General features: G+C 31.2%; 1 protein-coding gene across 3 annotated transcripts; it reads right to left on the reverse strand.

The window, feature by feature from the left end:
* Nucleotides 1–4,602: 4,602 nt before the first annotated feature.
* Nucleotides 4,603–12,981, reverse strand: LOC100778918 (uncharacterized protein Cbei_0202). Of its 3 annotated transcripts, none has more exons than XM_006583394.4 (15): nucleotides 12,600–12,979; nucleotides 12,453–12,515; nucleotides 11,824–12,264; nucleotides 11,266–11,337; nucleotides 10,075–10,200; nucleotides 9,756–9,968; nucleotides 8,676–8,723; nucleotides 7,399–7,560; nucleotides 6,990–7,151; nucleotides 6,096–6,189; nucleotides 5,893–6,011; nucleotides 5,740–5,784; nucleotides 5,214–5,523; nucleotides 5,028–5,116; nucleotides 4,603–4,932 (listed from the first exon to the last, which is right to left on the reverse strand). In XM_006583394.4, the coding sequence occupies exons 1-13, from the start codon at nucleotides 12,930–12,932 to the stop codon at nucleotides 5,290–5,292; spliced, it is 2,112 nt and encodes a 703-aa protein (XP_006583457.1). In that variant the 5' UTR covers nucleotides 12,933–12,979; the 3' UTR covers nucleotides 4,603–4,932; nucleotides 5,028–5,116; nucleotides 5,214–5,289. The 3 variants fall into 3 exon arrangements, with proteins under 3 accessions (XP_006583457.1, XP_014633386.1, XP_014633387.1); XM_014777900.2 differs by having other exon boundaries at nucleotides 11,215–11,337; XM_014777901.3 differs by lacking the exons at nucleotides 4,603–4,932; nucleotides 5,028–5,116 and having other exon boundaries at nucleotides 5,427–5,523; nucleotides 5,893–6,021; nucleotides 11,215–11,337; nucleotides 12,600–12,981.
* Nucleotides 12,982–20,076: the final 7,095 nt, after the last annotated feature.

A 20,076-nucleotide genomic window follows, 5' to 3' on the forward strand; every position in this document is an offset into this window, starting at 1 on the left:
GTAATTTTTATTCTAATACCGGGAAGGTAGGAACATGTTCTTCCAATGGTTGGTTTATTACTGCAACTATTGGGGCCAAAAATCCAAAGAATAAAACAAGGTTGTGGCTAAAATATTCTTGTCACCTTCCAATTGTCTTCTTGTCTCTGATGTTATACACCCTTGTATTTCTGTCGTGATCAAGGGTCAATCATCATCGAAGCACCATTGTCCTGTAATTGATGGTAGCGAAAGTGAAGTTATCAAACGAAACTAGTTTGCTGAAACTGTCGAGCACAACCATGCTATCATTGAAAGTGGATCTACCATTCCCATTCTAAAGTTATTGCTCTGAAGTCAAGCATAAGGGCATTAAACACGAGGACCCTAATATATGAGACACAAAACATTCTTGAAGTCGAAGAAGAGCTTGTAGTGACTGAAGGTATAGTTGGTCCCAATTCTTGACGAAAGGAGGGGTTGGTGTTCTTGCTCAGAGATTGGTTAGGAAGAAGTGTTGTCTTTGTTGTTTCCATCGGTAAGAGGCTTGCTACTGATGAGAGAGGCCTTCAGGAAGAATCCAATGGTTACTACGTTGGTAACGCGATGATTCTAATGAGCTCCACCATGTCTCCCTCAGTGGTTGTCTCAACGGGGGAAGACGTGTGTAGGAATCTGGCACTAGAGATTTGGGACATGTGACTGAGGCGGTGAAAGCCCACAGTGGTGGTAGAGTGGGGGCCCATCACGGATTGCATTGGCAAAGATGTAGTTGATGCGAGAGTGGTTGAAGGTGGCATGCACGAAAGAGGAGGGAGAAGGAGAAGACTTTCTCAATGTTTGATTTATTTATTTTTTTAATTTAATTGATTTTACATTTTTAGCCTCCACAAAATTTAAATTTGATTTCAAAACAAATACTAATGATTTTTGAACCGTCACAAATTAAGTTATCAAATATTTAATGGATATGTCATTATTTAACTGACAGTATAAATCTGAAACAAAACTTTTCAAATATCAAGAAATAGATATGAAAGAAAAATCTATCCGGGATCAAATGTAAAAATTTGGATATATATATAAGAGATAAAAAATATATTTAAGCCTTAAATTAAACAATATTAGAAGAAATTTAGAGTATGAAGTACAATTATGGATAAATATCACTCATAATACTATATTAATAATGTACTTTTTCAACGCCCTCTTAAATTAATTAATTGATTTTTTTTGTTCACAATCAATTTCGCAATGTACACGTTGAAAAAAAAATTCACTCAAAGCAATCGATTGTTTTGTATTAATCATATAGTAGTATTTTATTATTATTTCTAATTTTTATGAAAACATTTAGTATTTTATATATCACATTACTATAATATCATCATCTTAATGTTTTTAAATTATATATTTTTATTACCCTTACATTACCATTTTTTACTATTTATTTCAATGATTGTAAACAATTGTGTAGGCCAGTTTCTAACTGTATGCTTAATTTACATGATTCTGTTTTCTGGTTTTATGCTTGAGGTTGGAGGGGCATCGTGCTCCAGTATCTTTGTCTATGCAGTCATTCTGTATATACCAAGATGCTACTGCCGCCTTCGCTCTCCACTCCTTTTTCTTCGAATAGAAGGGCTTAAGTGGGTCCAAGGCTATTATTGTCAATAGCTGGAAAGAAATAGCCTGAAAGAACAGAGTTTTGTCATCTGATAGATGTTTATGTCACTGCTTGTTATTTTAAGGTTTAAATATATTTTTCATATTTTTATTTTATTTTATTATCTTATATTTTTAAATTTTTATTTTTATATTTTTAATTAGTTTCGATATTTTAAATGATGATGTAATAAACTAATAATATGTTACATCATCAAGTAATGAATCTGACAGTATTTAGTAGCCAAGGAGCAAGGAGCATGCGTGTTTGACAAGCTTTGGTGTGGAAGTGAAAGGAAGCAAAACATATTACAATTTTGCAATTCATTTGGTGTGAGTTTAGTGATAGTGATAGATGATAACAGTGAGAAGGTGCGTACTGCGTAGCTCCTATTCTTTCGAATAATACTCTCTTAATTAATTAATACCAACTTTTTATCACAAATCTAGCTATATATGTCAGTATTATTTTATCACCCTAAACACAACACTTCTTCAAATGAAAATATAATTTGTAATAGGGTTTAGAGTTGGGAATTTTAAGGTTTAAAGTTATGGTAAAACACAACACAACACTTCACAAATCTAGCTGTGTTGTAGTCTTTTTAGTGAATAATACAAAAGAAAATAATAAAAGAATTTTTTTTGAATAATTCCTTCATATTTTTAGAGATAGGAAACAAAATTTACGTGTTATATGTAAGCCAGCCACCAGGCACCCGGCACCAGTCAACAAATATTTTTATAATATTTTTTCAATTTAAATACTTATTTATAAAATATACTAATTTGGCTCCCTCACCAATAAATATTTTCATTGGCTGCTTTTATATTATTTTACTCTAGCTTCACCCCTGATTGTAGTCAATTTTATTCATTTGATATAAGAAGGTTAATTAGGCATATACTGTAGACAGCAATACCCTCCAACTTGTGTCTGGGGAGGCACTTCTTGTCAGTAAGATGTATGCTAATTGGCTAATTAAACTTGTCTAATTAGGCATAGACTGTAGACAACAATACCATCAAATTTAGGTGTAGACTTTGGAAATTAGTAGCAGCCAATTTGTGTACCCAAACAATTTCACATTTGGCTTGGATCGCTGGATATAGTGACACAATAACTTGAGTTAATGTTGGTAATTTGTACTTGCTCAATGGAAATCAAACAAGAAACCTGGCTGAAGTGATTCTGTGATTGAATCCTATATTTGCTTTGCATGTATGATGTATGTCTAATTGGCTAATTAAACTTTCTCTGGAATCTAGGTGGGTTGATACTGATATGACGTCCATTCTGTTCAAGAACGTATATCGAAATGTATCAGAATTGTTTGAATGCTTTGAACATACTGTGAGCTTTGATGTAAGTTGGTATTAGCCTTTGCTATAAATTAAATATTTTTTTTTCATATTATTATTTACACTTGTTTGAGCACATGTTATGATTTATGTTTCTTTCTACTACACTTTCTGTTGTATGGAGTTTTTTTTTCTATACAAGCACAAATTTTGAACGAATTCTATTGTCATGAACTTATTATCCTGAAAACTTAAGTTTTAGTGATTGTAATTTAATGTTATTTTGTTTTTTTTTCTTGTAAAACTTCTTTAAGTCATTTTAAATTATGTTTGTTTATTTTACATTCTTGTAGAATTTTAGATAACATTTTTTTATTATTCAAATTGCTATCCAAAGCACTTAAAAAAAAAATCAAACATAATTTATAGGAACTAAAAATAAAAAAATTATTTTACAAAAATAAAAAAAACTAAATTACAACATCTAGAAATATAATGGTTCACCAAGGATTGAACTCCGACGCTCTAATACCATGTCATGAAACAACATTCCAAAAGCTTAAGCTATTAGGTAAATTCATGTGAATAGTTTTATATTATATTTCTAGCCTCTATGATTGGTAGGTGAGAAGAAGGATTTATTATTTTGGAGAGCAATGGTTGGGATGAAGTATCTTTCTGCTCCAATTATGTGTGTTTATGTTAAGGCTCGCACGATGGGTGATGCTCTTTACGAGGCAGCAAAAATATGGGTAGATACTGAGTCGCAGGGAGTTCCTTGGTATGTACTCTACAGTTGTGTTAATAAGGCATGCGTTCATTCACATTTTGTGTTAAACTGAAGCCCCGGATCAAATATCTCAAAATGCTTTAGCAAATGTTTAGAACCATTTTTTTTCTAAAGATTTTTATTATTATTGAAGTTCTCTCAAGAACTTGACTGAGATAGCAATTATTTCTATAAAATATGTTGAGCCAAATGTTTTAATTTTACTTGATGGTGATTATTTCCCAAGCAAAGGAGTAGCAATAAAATGGCTATACATATGTGTGTCTTAGTAGGTCAAAGTATTGATCATGAAGTCTCCATTTGTAATACTCTTGATTAGTTTTGGTTTCCTCATGGATGACATCTTATAATTTTTCTCTGGACTATTCAAAAGAATTTTAATGTTTATTTTAAAATAATTTCTTTTTAAAAAAATATTTAATTAAAAAATATTATAAATTATTAATAACTCTCAGTTTCTTTGTTCCTCATTTTTTTTTATATTGGTTTAATGTTATTTCACTTATTAAAATGTTGGAGATTTTGATGACTAACATACTTTCTGTCCTTCAACCTTGGAGATTTTGATAACTAATATAACTTATTTTTTTAACATTAGAGATTTTATTAACTAACAACATTTTCTTGCACCATTCAAAACAAATTATCAAAAAATATGGTAACTACAATTTTTTATTCATATTTCTTGCAAGTGGACCCACCAAAGAGGAAGAACAACGATTGCTCACAGTAGCACCTCCAAAAATTAAGACCAACCCGCAAAAGTTTCTCTCCCACAAGAAAAGTGACGTCAAACAATTTCTTTTACTGTTACATGTCAGGAGAAACTCTTCCGTTGGAGTTGCTCTTAGTTTTAGGGATACATGGAGAAGAAAGATGGAATTTCTATAAAAAAAATAAAAAAATTGAGTCTAGTTCAACAGCCCTTGATTCGGTTGTAAATACATTGAGCAGACCGGTACTATGATAGATCCATGTTTTTTCAATAAAAAACTGTGTACATAGGCATTACTGAGAACTTGACCATACGTCTGGAGTTTAATGGTGCCACCGTCTACAATTGCTTTAGTAAAATACTACATTCTATGTTTCTATATATCATGGGTAGCCACATTAATGTTGTCAAATTCGTGATCTTCCTAAATTGCAGCCACAGAGTCCAATATTCACAGGTCCTTGCTACAAGTATCAACTTCCTGGCAGCAAGCGAACATTAGGCATGCTATTCAATTTATGTCAAGGACAGCAACCTAAATGAATGTTGAAAATGATAATTCCTATCTCGGCTCACCAGTAAGACAACCTAGTTAGCAAATATGACAGAGAGAGATGTGGCAATTATCATCGATGTTCTTCCACGACAAGCTGAAACTGACAACTCTGTTTGGACACCAAAAAAAACAAATATTACCTCAAAAATTCAGTAGTGTAACAGCAATATGGAACCATTTCTAATATCTACAGCTGATCTATATACCAAAAATGTAGAAGATAACTTGTTTAAGTTGGCGTTCCTCCCACCAAAGACAGTGTCTGAAGAAACTTAGATCTTCCTAGTACTTGACAACTCCAACATTTTGAGCCTTGCCCAGAACAGACTCAACATCTCCATGAAACAAGCTGAATTTTTTTGCCACAGCAAAACCAGCATGCATTCCATCTACTGCTGCGCTAATGATCCCTCCAGCATAGCCTGCTCCTTCACCAACTGGATATAGTCCTTTTACCGAAGTGCATTCATAAGTGTCACCATTGCGTGGAATTTGGATTGGGGAACTAGTCCTAGTCTGGAACCAAAACATTGTTTAGCACAAACAAATAACAGTTCTGAAGCAAAGTATGGATAATCACTTGCTTTATGCAGAAGTTTTAATCAACAACAGCAGACTGAACCAGGAAGCAGAAGCAGAGGAATAATTTGCAGAAGTTTGGTAAATCCATAAATACAGTAGAACACATTTATATTAGACCAAACCAAAATGAATAGCATGTATTTTTATTACCTCTACACCATGAAGGAGAGCATCATTGCAGATAAATCCTGGTAACTGGAAAGTTAAGGAGTCTGAATTAAAAAAATGTCCATAGTAGTTTTGCTGGATAAATTTATAAAAGACTATGGAATAATAATTTGAAGGACATGGGAAACTGCAAACCTCCTTGTCAAATGTTACAAGTGAATGTTTCAAAGCTTCAGTTACATGAATGGGAAATAGTTGATGGAGGTTTGCTGCCTTCACACCCAATCGATAACTTGACGGGGGTACAGATGTTACTGGCACAAACTAGTCAAGCTAAGTTCATGTATAAGCTGAGAACCTGGGAATAATAAATAAAAGGTAATGGTCGATAGTTTTACCTGACAACTTGTTCTCAAGAAAATCTGTAACTGTCTGGACAGGCACTGTAAAATTTCCTCCTCCCATCATAGCAGCTCTTTTTTCAAACTCTCTCTAAATAATAGAAGTATTAGATAAAACCGAGATACAGTCAATTTATAACAGGAAATAGATTTACATATTCTATTATTTAATAATTCAAGGATTGAAATATGGCTCTAGGAAATGAAAGAAAGATTTATTAATAAAAAAACTGGACAAAAGATCCCACATTTAACTTCACACTTTGCTTTTGATAATAATAAAGATGAAAAAAGTAATGAAGGATACTAGCATAATTAATGCTGTTAAATATTTAGCGTAATTACATCACTATTTGTAATCAACTGTCCTTATTTCATGCATTTATTGATAGGCTTTCCCTATTTTCTATATTTACTACAATTCTAAGACTTAAAATAATTACAGCCTCTTATTTATAAGCAATGCAAATAATATTTATATATTTCTTCCCTAGCCTAAAATCCCCATAATTTCAACAAAGGACAGTAGAACACATAGTTTAAATACTAAAAATCATAGGAACTGCTACAAACCAGGGAAAGAGAAAAAAGAATTTGATATAAAGAAACAGTGAAATTGACCAGTTTTATTGAGATTAGGAGATATCTCCTTCAAGGGTTTCCCGTTCACAAAAGATTTCCCCTTTCAAAAAAACTGCCAAATTCACATAATGATCCCGTCTAATCTGATTTGCTCCTAATCCTATTTATAATCAATTCCACCTAACTATACTAATCTAACTAACTAACTGATGGACTAACTGACTAACAGTTGTCCTTATTCAGATCTCATTTATACCTTATACATCCTAACAACAACACAAAACTAGGATTACAAGAATTCAGACCTACCTGAAATTTGACCCCGGCAAGAGGACCATAATAATTCAAAGCTTCGAAATCCTTTGTTGTGACAGTAACCACAAGTGCGGCATTTGCCCACTTAGATGCTCGCCGAGAAAATGACATGCCATTGATGCATATTTCTGATGGACTTGTACTAGTGAGAACAACCTAAAAGTTCCAATTTTCTGTAGTTCAGTACCAGTTGATGACATCTGATAATGGCTGAGGTAAATTAAGACACTGAAATAATAGTTTAATGATACAAATGTGCCAGACACGCCTCCCTCTTCCCCCTTGGTAAATCAATCAGTAAATATCTATACCATGACATTTATGTGCATGGACTCAGCACCATAAAGAGGTCATATTCCAATTAAAATGATATATGATATGCAAATAAAATGGGAACACCTACCTGCCCACCTGGACACATGCAGAAAGAGTAACAACTACGATTTGTCACCCCTGAATCAGATACGTCATTGAAATCCTCCTTGTCAATATAATTGGCAACTTTGTAATCTGCCACTGGAATTTTACCACGTCCATGACAAACCTCGGAAGCCAATTCAGCATACTACACATTTAAATGAAAAAAATTGCATGCATCATAATCATGACAAATAGATAAATATGTCTGAGGAATAGCTTTTATTACAAACAAAAAGCTTCTGCCAATACAGAACAAGTTAATTACTACATCACATCTGAGTATGAATTTATCATGATTACCTCTTCTTTCCCCCCAAAATTTGTAGCAATGAAATAAATTCCTACCCAAAACAAAAAATGATTGTAATTAATAGTTAATATATTATAGATTGCTGACAGGACTGTCAACATGGTAAACTTATTTTGGTCCTAGTTCTTATCAAGCAGGAGAATTATAGTAAAACATAAAACATTATAAAAATTTAGCGAACACCTTCCCATTATGGCAAGAGGAAGATAAAAAAAAATACTCGCTCAATAAGCAACTAAGCTCCAACTAAGGAAGTTTCAGATTATAAAAAAAGATGGGGAAGAAAACTCTCTCCTCAAACCTAAAACATTTGTTCCCTATTTGTGATCAATATGATAATGCAATAACAAAATGAACAATAATTCTGCACCAGCTGGATTGCTAATTTGGACTTATAATACTATGCATTGTGGGAAGTTAGCTCATTTGAAATTATCTGTTTAGAATGCATCAAGTGAAATAGTCCCACAAAGTCATTTAACTTCTTAATAGTTCACGCTTGTTTTATTTAACTCATTTCCTTAAATGAGGAAATAGGGAATTTAACTTGAGAATAGATTATTAGTATCTCAAGAGTCATGACCATTGATTGCTAACAGAATTAGCAGAGGTATTGACTTCTAAAGTTAACTATCAAATTATAGAAAATACAAATTAACAATTGAATACAAGTGAATCCCCAGCTCTAGGTACCATAGAGCCATTAGAGAGTTCTTCTGTTGTTTGAAAATCACAGTTTAATTCCTCTTAATATCACTTTTAAATTATTTGCATAATCTCTCAACTCAATTTCAATTTTCTAGATAACACAAGGGTTTTGAGAATCTAAAGGTTACTAATAAGTTGTTGCAGGAATGACATTTGGGACTCTTTTCATATATTACATGAGCAATATGGAGCACTTGTCATCAGTATAGTAGGGTGTTGAAAAAATTAGACTAGATACAAACCTGTATGCTGTTTATTAGTTCTTGAGGATGCTCAATTCGTAGCCCTACCTGTAACCAATGTAAAAAGAAATAAAAATAAGAAAATCATGACAAAAACAATTGCCATAGAAAACATCACATTGTACGATCATTTATTCAACTGAAAAACAAAATTACACATGGGCCAGAACAGGGTGCATGATGTTATAACTTATAACAGATGTGAGCTGATATGTGAATAGGTCAATCAAGGATTTTCTATGTTGGTTTCTACTTACTGAATTTAGAGGTTTTGGTTTCCATAAAGAAGGTTTTCTGGTATCTATGGCCAGAAAGGAAAGCTAGAAACTTCAAAGGGAACTTCAGCTCCAGATTTGGGACAAGGTTATTGTTTCAGCTTGTCTGTGGTGTTCTGCTCATTGAATATAAGGGGCTTTCTATGTTAGACATGAAGTAGCATGACTTGTTACAAGATTCAACCTCTTAGGTCCTATGGTTTGAGAAAATGTTTTCTATTTTCATTTCTTCCTTTTACTAATTTGTATAGGAAATTGTGAAAGACATATCTTGTGAGGATGTCTCATCCTCTTGCTTTGTACTGTTCTTTACGTAATAGAAATTCCTTTTATTTAAATCACTGCAGCATTTATATAGAATAAATAAAAATAATTCACTGCAATAAAACAAAACCATTGTTCATCAGAAGTGACCATGCAGATAACACAAGGTAACATAAATGTAGGCCATTCTCCTAGCCACTCAAGGATTTACCAAGTATTACTTTGATATGGTTCAAAATGCTCCAAAATGTATAATTATCAATAACCACCAATGCTACAACATCAGCTTAGATTTTCAATCCTTTAGGGTGTCAAAAGGCTCCTTCAAATGTAAGACACAAAAATGGGAAAGACAAGAATAATATATAATCTTAATGTCAAATGTAATCTTAATAAAATAAATCCACATGAATCAAGCATAAATTATACACAAAGCATGTCAGTACTGAAGAAGCCACAGTAAGCAAGATTAATACAAATAAGCATCTCGACTTTAATAAATTGAAATAAAGATTAATATAATATGTCAATATAAACTCACAGCAAAATCTTTGGGTATTAATTCCACATTGTGAGAAAGAAGAACTTCATATATATCACGAGCAGAATGACCAACAGCCAGAATAACTCCATCATATTCCATCTTCTGACTTGTTAAATGTAATTTATCAGCTGACTCAGATACCATAACCCCTAGAACATGTCTATCTTTTATAACTAAATCATCTACTCTTGTCCCAAACTTTATGGTGACCTAGAAAAAAGAACCAGAAGTGTTAATTGGACAAATGAAGACAACTGCAAGGAAAACTATAATGACATGAATTTATTTTCAACACAAGAAAGTTATTGGAACTCACACCCAAATTTTGCAGATGTTGCCTAAAGTTGCGAAGTAAAGGAACCAACCTATCTGTTCCTAAGTGAGGCTTTCCATCAATCAATATCTGTTTTGGAGCTCCAAAATGCACTAGAGTTCTCATAACCTAAAAAGAAGACATCATGTCAACCATTCAGTAAGATATAGGATAGGCATTGCCGCATTGATAGGACAATTGATAAGCCAATAAAATATATTATTCGTTGGAAACGGGTCTTTTATGAAAGTTCAGAAGATTCATGAATAGTGATTATTTTATGAATGCTCAGAAGTCTAGGATTCATGAATTCCTTTGATCCCCTCATTCTTCCTCCCTATAGGCATCAAAGAGGAAGCAAGATCTCTGTTTTGTGAAAGACTCAGCCTCTAAACCATAATTTTTGTCATTTCTCCCATTCCAACTACTATTCAACTTGGTTTCAGAAATTTTCTCACAATTTTGCATCCCTGCTCTAAACTTCAAAGGTAGGGCAATGTTGTTTCATTGCCAATTATTCGACTTCCCAGTGCAACAACCAGTCTCAGGATGAATTTTGATCATTTTTGTTTCAATATCTCTAACCAATTGCATGGCTTGAAGACAGGACAAAGGGTTAAAAGCATGGATGGTGGATCCTGCACTTCATATTTGGCTGAAGTCCTCCATTAAATACCCCAGTCTCCAAATATTACTAGTCATGCAGCCTATTTATTTGAGAAAAGAGGAGTTCAAATATCTCAATATAAGTATGGCATAAGTAACATAATTATAATATGGGCAAAGAATTTTGTTTCAAATTTTCATAATAATACCAAGACAAAAATTTAAAAGTCATACTGTGCTTTCTGAAAGCATTGATTCAATTTTGGACAGATATCTTTTTCTTCTTTCAGTATATGAGTTGAGTTAAGCATAAACATACTACCTGATAATGGAATTAATACCGGAGTATATATTCAAACTAGTAAATTTGATCTAAGGACTACAAACAAAGGCAACAAAAAGCATGCATTTATAATCATCACAAATTATTACTGTATCTGATTTTAAGATAAAAAAATGGGTAGAAATAAACCATTTATCAGTTAGCACTGTTTTCTTAATACATCTACAAGAAAAATAGATCAATTTTACACATACACAGGATGCACATATCAACTTCATAAATACTACATAAGGAAACGAACTAACTGCAAGGACACTGCCACTATTGCGTCCAATTCTGGTTACCAACTTCCCATCACTCCAGGTACCTGCACCACCCTGCCACACATAAGTCCTTAATCAATGACAGAGTAAAAAAAACAAGCAGACTCATGTGAGAGAAAAACTAGTCGAATAAAAAGCATCACAAGAATCACAAATGAGTGGGCCAACTATCTTCAAAACTCCAATTATGATTTTCAGCTGAATTTCAAAAAGTCTTAGAAATGTACAAATATTGCAGCCTATATGAGCATTAAAAAGGTGCACTTCCATTAACTCAAACAACATCTTATAATAATCTCCTTGCCTGTCGGCTGTTGTGGAGGAAACTCAAATTGTAGCAACTAGAAACAGAAGAATATTTCCATGTTTTCTTTTGAAAAAACAATTTGCATGTGTCAGATCCTAGTGGATGAGACTTGTAAGACTAAGACATCCAAAAACAAATTTTAAGTCAAAACTGATGAATGATGTAATTGTGCTTATTATATTGAGACACCAAAGCATCATTTAAAAAAAAAAAATCAAGATGCAAAGTACAACCTCTCCAAAGCAGAAGTTACTTTCCAATTCTAAAATTCGACGAACTACAAGAGCACCAATATCACGCCCCCTTTTTTCTACTGGTTGACCTCTTTCTATCAGAGTAACATCTGCACCAAGCTCTGCAAGAACAAGGGCAGCAAATAGGCCAGAGGGCCCACTTCCCACTACTGCAATGTTTGGTTTTCTCGTAGCCTGGTTCTTGTAAAACTCTGTTGAGAAAATGCTATGTCCATTTTCCCCTTTCAATGCAACTTTATTTTCTTTACTGTCGTGAATGATACTCGCCAGATCACCAAAATCTCTTTCATCATGCAAACGTTCCACAAGGCCAACTTTAGGCTCCAGCCGAGAAATGAAGTCCCAACAACGAGGCTCCAGACTGATGAGCTTTTGGACATCCATGTCCACAGTATGCACAAATTTGGGCTCTTTTAATTTCTAAAAAAGCATCAGCAAAACGAAATAAGAGGATGCAAAAGCAATGATTTCAATTATGACAATCCAAATTGAAATTAGCCGCATTTTGTTTACTGTTAGAGACACACAGAATTGAAATATAAACCAATAAACTCATTAATTAATCCATGACAAGATTGCACACAGCCATGCCAAATATTTAACAATACCTTCCTAGCATCAAAGGACTTCCTAACGATGGTGAAAGCCTCTGGTGGCAACAGCGAAGCAACCTGAAAAACACCCCAATAATTAAAAAAAAGAAGAAGTAAATGTATTTATTTACTTATTTATGAGGAAGGCCGTTTTTCCAATACCGGGAACTTGAGAACTGTGGCGATTTGTTGTAGAAGGGCATCGGAGACATGGAGAGAGTCTTTGCCAGGGTCTTGATCGAGAGGAACGGCGAGCTTGAAGAGCCTCCATGTGCCCTCAAACTTGCTCTTCTCCTTGGAATCCGATAAGAGCTCTTTCTGCTTTGTCCTCAGCCTCTTCTTCTCCGATGGGTACCTCTGTTTTCCGGTTCTCTTCGCACACCGGATGTGCCGTATTAGCTTGCCACTACCATAAGGGAGTCCTCGAAACCAGAGAGCATTGTGACTCTGGTGCTTCATTAGGTAGGAGGACGAAGGAGAAGGAAGAAGGAACATGGTGTTGGTAGAGTCAGTAGCTTGTGATTCATTCGGATAAGACACTTTCGGTTTTTTAAATTTGGGTAACTTTTAATTTTTGTCCCAATTTTTTTTTATTTTAATCCTTTCACTTTTAAAAGTTGTTTTTTTAAGTCTTTCTTGACTAACTTTTTTACGGTTTATATCTATATTTAGCGACAACTTTTTATTGCACCAAGAACTAAAAAAAAAAAACGTTTCGAAAGTAAGAAATTAAAAGAGGAATTTCATTTTGAGAAACTAAAAATAAGAGTGACCTAACTTTAGGGACATATTTAAGTCGTGTATGTTGTCATAAGATAAATTAGAACCTTAGATAAAAAAAAACCAAATTAAAATCCTAAATAATTTTGCTTAAATGCAAATAATAAATTTCATAATAAATATAGATAGACATGAAAACATGCCTGTTGGCCTCAGACAAGTTTCCCCACCTCACATTCATTCCATATCACAATCACAACTCAAAGATACTCATGTGCAGTCTGATGAAAAAATCAATTGAATTATCTTTCTTCTATCATTTTTAAAATATTTAATATGATATTAAATATAATTACATTTAAAGTTAGTAAAAAGATTAATTATATTTTTAATTGAGCAAATATTATCTTCAAAAATATCTAATCTTATTAAAATTGATCATAATTTGTTCTCTCTTCATGTAATGGTAAATAATGATGTAATACCTATATAAAATGTATAAATTCAAAATAAAAATAGTAAATATAAAATTATAATTATTTAAAGTGAAACTTATTGAACTCGTGCTTTATAAAGTATTAAAAAAATAAAATTATTACTAAGTTATAATTTATCATAAACAATTCATGGTACATAGAATTGTTTAGTATTATCTTTATTTTTTTAAATTGAGCATATTGATTGTCATCTTGTAGTGAGTTTATCATTATAAATAAACTAATAAAATATTATAATTTATTACATTAATTTATCAAATATTTCCTTATAACCTATATATTTCATATATGTTAATATTTAAGTAAAAAAATATATAAAATAATTAGCTTAACTATAAAATCATTGAAAATATGAGTATAGTTTTACGGCACATACTGATAATAATGATTTGAAAAAAATCATAATAATGATGGGAGTAAAGTTTACACTTATATGATTTCTCTCTCAAATAAGGGAGAAAAAGTATGATAAATATTTATTTTTTATATTGAAGTTTATTTTTCTCTTATAAAAAGTATGAATTCAAAAAGGATCTAAAAATAATAAATATGAAGATATAATGCAATATGATTATTAAAATTTTCATTACAATTGTTAAAAAATAAAAGCCATATGAACAAATATTTACTACAAATCTTCATTGCAAAGTTTAAGCTTAGATCAATGACCAATATTTGTTCATATCTCCTTTATGTAAGCCAATGTATTTGTTAATTTGTTACTAATAATAAGGTCTGCTAAATTTAATTTAATTAGATTATATCAATGAATATTGTAAAATTCAAGTCTCCATCAACAAATGATCTCTAGCATTTGCTTCAATATTTCTTATTGAATAGTGATGAATTATTATGGTGCATGCTTAGGATATATATATATATATATATATATATATATATATATATATGATACAATGACTACTTTTCTGTCTTTTCACCAGGGTCTAAGTCTAACTTAAGCTGACTTGAAACTCTTTGGGGCCATAAGATCCGTACGCAATTTGTGGTGTGTCAAGGATATTATGGAGCATATATGCATTGGTGAGTGGTATGGAAGAAGAGAGTCTTCCGGGATTAAAGCCTAGATTGGTTCTTAATTAGAGTCCAGATTAATGACACTTTTTTGTTATCTATCTAGATTTTGCCTCCACTGATTTGAGGGACTGACATTTGGGTTTATACATATTAGGCTCTTGGAACAACTAGATTTAAACGAGTGTGGTATGCATTTGATCTACAAAATTATTCTAGGGTCTAGTGAATAAAGCATATTTTAATTTTAATATATTATAGATTATTTATAGGTAAAATATTTAATAAATTTTGAAAAGGTGTTGTATCATTGCCAATGTTATTAACCAAATGTCTCTAAAAATATTTAGATTAATGAGACAAAAATTTCGCATTGTAATAAATAATAATTATAAGTATGGACTATATTCGATAAAACCAACAACTTAGAGTTATTAAACTAGCTTATTACAACATAAGCGCTCAATAAAATTATATGTTGAAAAACATATAAAACGACAAAAATAAACATATTTATATAATTTTAATTTTATTTTGTGAATAAAAATATTTATAGATAAATCATTTTAATTGTATTTTTAGTTTTTTTTTCATATTATGTATTCTTCTATTAATTTTATGTTATCTTAAAATATTTTTAATCAAATTTAAAATAAAGCAAAACAAAATACATTTAATTAGACATTATACTTTTTATGTTAATTAGTGTACTAGTTAAAATAATTTTTCTAATATAAAATTATATAAAATAATAGAAAAAATAAATCAAACATTTATCACTATTAATTTCACGTAGTATAATGTGAATGACTGAAAAAAAACACAAATAAATAATAAAACTCGGTTTTATTTAAAAAGGATATTAAATAAATTTAATAAAAAAATTCAAAGATAAAAAATATAAAATATTAAAAACTAATGTTTTAAAAAATGTTATATCAATTTGTTTTTTAAAAATAGTAGAAATTACTAAAAAATACTTATTTACTGAATATAATCTTATAAGTTTTTTAACTAGTAAAAAAAATTAAAAACTACTTTAAATGACTATTAGTCCTAAAAGCTAAAATTAGCTTAAATAACCCATAATCAAGCGTTTATAAGAAATAAATATTACTTCTACTTATTTTTAAGTTTCCAAGAAATTTTAGGCTAGCTTATATCTAACTTCTTATGCCTATCTCTTTTAATATTCAAATTTTGGGGTATGTCAATTTTTGTATGTCTTGTTTGTGTCCATGGGTATAATTCTTGAAGTTTGTTCCCATAATTTTTTTCATTTATTAAATAAATTTTTTTGTCATATTCATATTATCGGCCAAATAAAGTAACTAAAAGTAGAAGAGATGTCCACATTGAAAATAGGGCTGATAATAAATCGAATCAATTTGAACATAGTTTGAGACTTGACTGACAATTGATTTGTTAAATTTGATTCATGAACCAAATAAGTTAAGTTTAAGTTTAAAATTGAGTTTGTTAATAAATGAATTGAACTTGAGCTATATATGGTTTAATTCAATTGATTCATGAACTAGTTTGATATATAAATTTATCTATTTATATTTAGATCTATCTATCTATCTATAAATCTATGCATATATTATATACTTTATATTATTGAATTCCTATAAATTTTTTTAGTTAATCTGATATTTTTTGTATGAAATGAATAAATAAAAGCATGTATAATGATTATAAATTTAACATATATATAGTTATATATTTATATTATTAAACTAATATAGTTAATTTTTTTTATTAATTTCATATTGATTTTATTTCTTCATAAAATAAATAAATAAAAAATATGTAAAATAATTAAAATTTTAAATTGAATTGAGCTAACAAGTTACACTGAACTGTGTGTGAGTTTAAATCAAATTGAGTTGAGTTAAAAAATAAAGGTTCATATTGAAGTGGAGTCAAGCTTCGTGCTAAACCATTTCTTATTGACTTGAGTTGAACCAAACTCGACTCAATTCGACTCATTTCTAGCCCTAATTGCCCATATTACAAAGTTCACGCATGGTTAAAGAAACATGATTTTGGGAAACAATTGGTATCATAGTTAAATGATCTTGTGGCTAGGTGACCAGAGAGAGAAGATTATTCGAAGAAGCTTGAGGAAACTGATGGTGGATCTATGTGGGGTCTTTGTGTCGAAAGTCTATTTGACGATGTGATAGTCAAGTGATGTGTTCCAATGGAGGTAATTGACAATACAAGTTCAGAAGTGTCATCATTCAGTACTCGTGGAGCAGATCGAGAAACATACCAGATTTTGTGCAAGCAAAGCAAAATCATAATGAGTATCCAAAAAGATTAAAGATGAAATTAAATTTTAATTGAGGGAAGGATTGATGGGAAATAATTCAAATTTATAATTTTAAATCTTTAGGATATTGTTTTATTACTAGGATGTTGTTTAGAATTAAAGATATATTCTATAAATTAGAGATTTATTTCTTTTTCTAAGATTATGATGTTAGGTATATATATATATAGAAATTCTTAAAATTAGAAAAATTACCTAGCCAAAAGACGGGGTCACCACCCTAGGTGAGGGAGGGGGTCATGTTGAAGAAAGACTTACAAGTTTGTTTAGCTTGTCTTAAAAACTTGTTGTGAGGAGGTTGTGGATGTAGGAGTGAGGACCCGAACCACGTTAAATAAATTTGTGATCTTTTTCTATTTTATTTATGGTATTGTTTCTTGTTCTTGGTTGTGTGATTTCTAAGTAATAAAGATATGAGTGTGTTTTTTACAACAATTGGTATTAGAGTCGATGATTCGACTTGATGATTGGCTCAGACGAGTAAGATAGTGACGATGGATCATTAGCTTGAGGATCCCTTGTATCGAAAGTCTTCCTAGTAGTGGATCTAGGTGGTGTGTCCTATGGGTTGAGCGGCAGTAAAAGTATCTAGAACATGTGGACTCTAATGGTCATCATGAAAATACTCGTGGATAAAAATGGCTTCCGCTCTAGGAGAAAACTACTATGTGAAAGAGACTCACACTTAAGGGGGAGATTGTTGGAGTACAAATGTGAGATGAAGTCTCACATCATGTAGGAATAAGAAGATCAAACACTATATAAGTGAAGGCAAGACCCGTAAAATTGAACTTAAGATTTTGGATTAAAGTATGATATCAAGTTCATTTATATGATTGTTCATAATTCATTGATATAAATCTCTCTGATATTTGTTCATTTGAACTAGGATGCATTTTTTTTTTACTTGAAAATGCTCATATGGATGTGGAAAATGTGACAATAGAAGAGACAAGATAGACCTTTATCTCATGTCTTGTAGAATACATTGTTAGAGGACACCGCATATGCAATCTGCTTCAGGTCTGAAAAGAGAGTCAAATGAGAGTAGTTTTAGTTTGGGCTTGTTATTAGTAAAAGGATACAAAACCTGTTTGGATGATAATGTAAAAATTCTTGAGGGTTTCCTAGACTATCAATTATAGAAAACCAACCGGATCTTGAAATTTATGGTTCTCACAAAACAATCAATAAAGAATAATAGATAATTATGTGTACCTTTCTCCATAGGATCTTCTCTCTGGTGCACTTTGATTTCCTTGAAAATGAGAGAAATAGGATTTCACTTCCTTTGGCCTTTCTTTTATGTCTCTCTCCGTTCGTGATGGCTATGGGTGAGAAAAGAGCACTTTCTGGTCAGGAAGGGGACCTTATTTCACATTAGTGGGTATTAAGCCCCTTTTATAACCACTACTCCCATCAAGTAGCAGTTAATCTAGAAACTTCTCCTATTAAGCCCAATTACAATTTAGCCCTTAATTGTTAATTATTTATTTATTAGTCCCCACTAAGTCATATGCCTCTCACATGAGACATTAATTCTAACAGATAAATCATGCATAAATACATCTAAAAAAAAAACAAGAAAAAAAATTAAGTAAACTTCTTCATGAGTTAAAATTAACTTAGATATGCACAGGTTAAAAGTTAATTTTCAAGCTTTACTTTTTCACTCAATCTTCAATTTTGATACTAGAATGTGCACACTTGCACCTGCACGCACATACACAGAGATATAGACCAGCTTTCTCCCATTTTGATGACTTATACAACACTTCATAGATCTAGAGTCATCGTTTTTTTTATTTCAGACTTGACATTTTCCTATCTGTTGTATCTTTTCTCAATCTGTAATACTAAATTTTCATTGGCAAATTAACACTTGCCAAGTCTTTTTCTTTTACCCTCTTCTGTTCCCTAATGTACAAAGAGAAATATATATATATATATATATATATATATATATATATATATATGCACACATACAAAGGAATTAATCTGTCTTCAAATCTCTCTTTGCGTACGGTGCTTTCTTATCTACTTTCAGCCCATGCATTTGTTATCATGCATACTTACAAATCCTTAATATACTTTATCTGAACATCTTTATATAAACTTGTTTCTCTAGCTGCACCTTTTCATTTTATGTCGAAGGTTGTGGATCTGAAGACACCTAAAACTACTATTGGTGAACGAGCTAGTCTTTATGAGGTAGTAGAAACATGGATTACAATACAATTAATGCAAAAGGCATACATTCACATTGTGTTGCTTAAACTGAATTCTCAGACCAGATATCTCAAAATGCTATAGAAAATGTTTGGAACCACTTTTTTTTCTAAAGAAATATATATATTTTTAAGTTATCTCAAGAAGTTGACTTAAATAACAATGATTTCTACGTATAAAATAAGTTGAATCAAAAGTTTAAATTTATTTGACCCTTACGGAATTGTGTTAGTTTAGCTACATTTAAAAATATTTAATTTTGTATCTATAACAATATATAATAGAAATATAATCATTGGTGTACATTTTTTTTTCTATTTTACCCTTCAATATGTTTCTGTTCTCCAAGAATATTACATTTTATTTTTAAATTTGATCCTTCAACTGCATACAGGAACTGCACAAGGCCACCAAGAGTAACTACACACTCCACGATTTAAAAACAAAACAGCACGTTCTCTGTATTTTTTTTTTCCTTTTGAAATCAAATTTTCTGTTCTTTTTTTCCTTTTGAAATTGAATAACAAACACAACTTGGTATAACGGCATACTCTCCCATGTTTGTATCACACTCTACGACAACAATGGAGAAACGATGCTGATTTAGTGTTGGCAAAGTAGCTAAAGTGATAGAGCAGAAAATAAGGAAGAGTCCAAAACTCAGATGATGATGGGGAACGATTGTCAAGTTACAAAGATCTAACGGTATCATCAATTCATTTAATATAGTCATCATCAATTCATCATCATTCATTTTTTGCTTTCTACATAAATTAGTTAAATTTTTTTTTCTGATTTGCCTTTTTATCTCTCTCTCTCACAC

Source organism: Glycine max, chromosome 7 (assembly GCF_000004515.6).
Source record: "Glycine max cultivar Williams 82 chromosome 7, Glycine_max_v4.0, whole genome shotgun sequence".
NCBI classification, from domain to species: domain Eukaryota; kingdom Viridiplantae; phylum Streptophyta; class Magnoliopsida; order Fabales; family Fabaceae; genus Glycine; species Glycine max.

Coding starts and splice junctions, on each gene's coding strand:
- LOC100778918 (XM_014777900.2), bottom strand. CDS start 12,932: ATGTTCCTTCTTCCTTCTCCTTCGTCCTCCTACCTAATGAAGCACCAG. Junction 9,969..10,074: donor AACATCTGCAAAATTTGGGT/GTGAGTTCCAAT, acceptor TCTTTTTTCTAG/GTCACCATAAAGTTTGGGAC. Junction 5,524..5,739: donor CTCTCCTTCATGGTGTAGAG/GTAATAAAAATA, acceptor TTTTGGTTCCAG/ACTAGGACTAGTTCCCCAAT.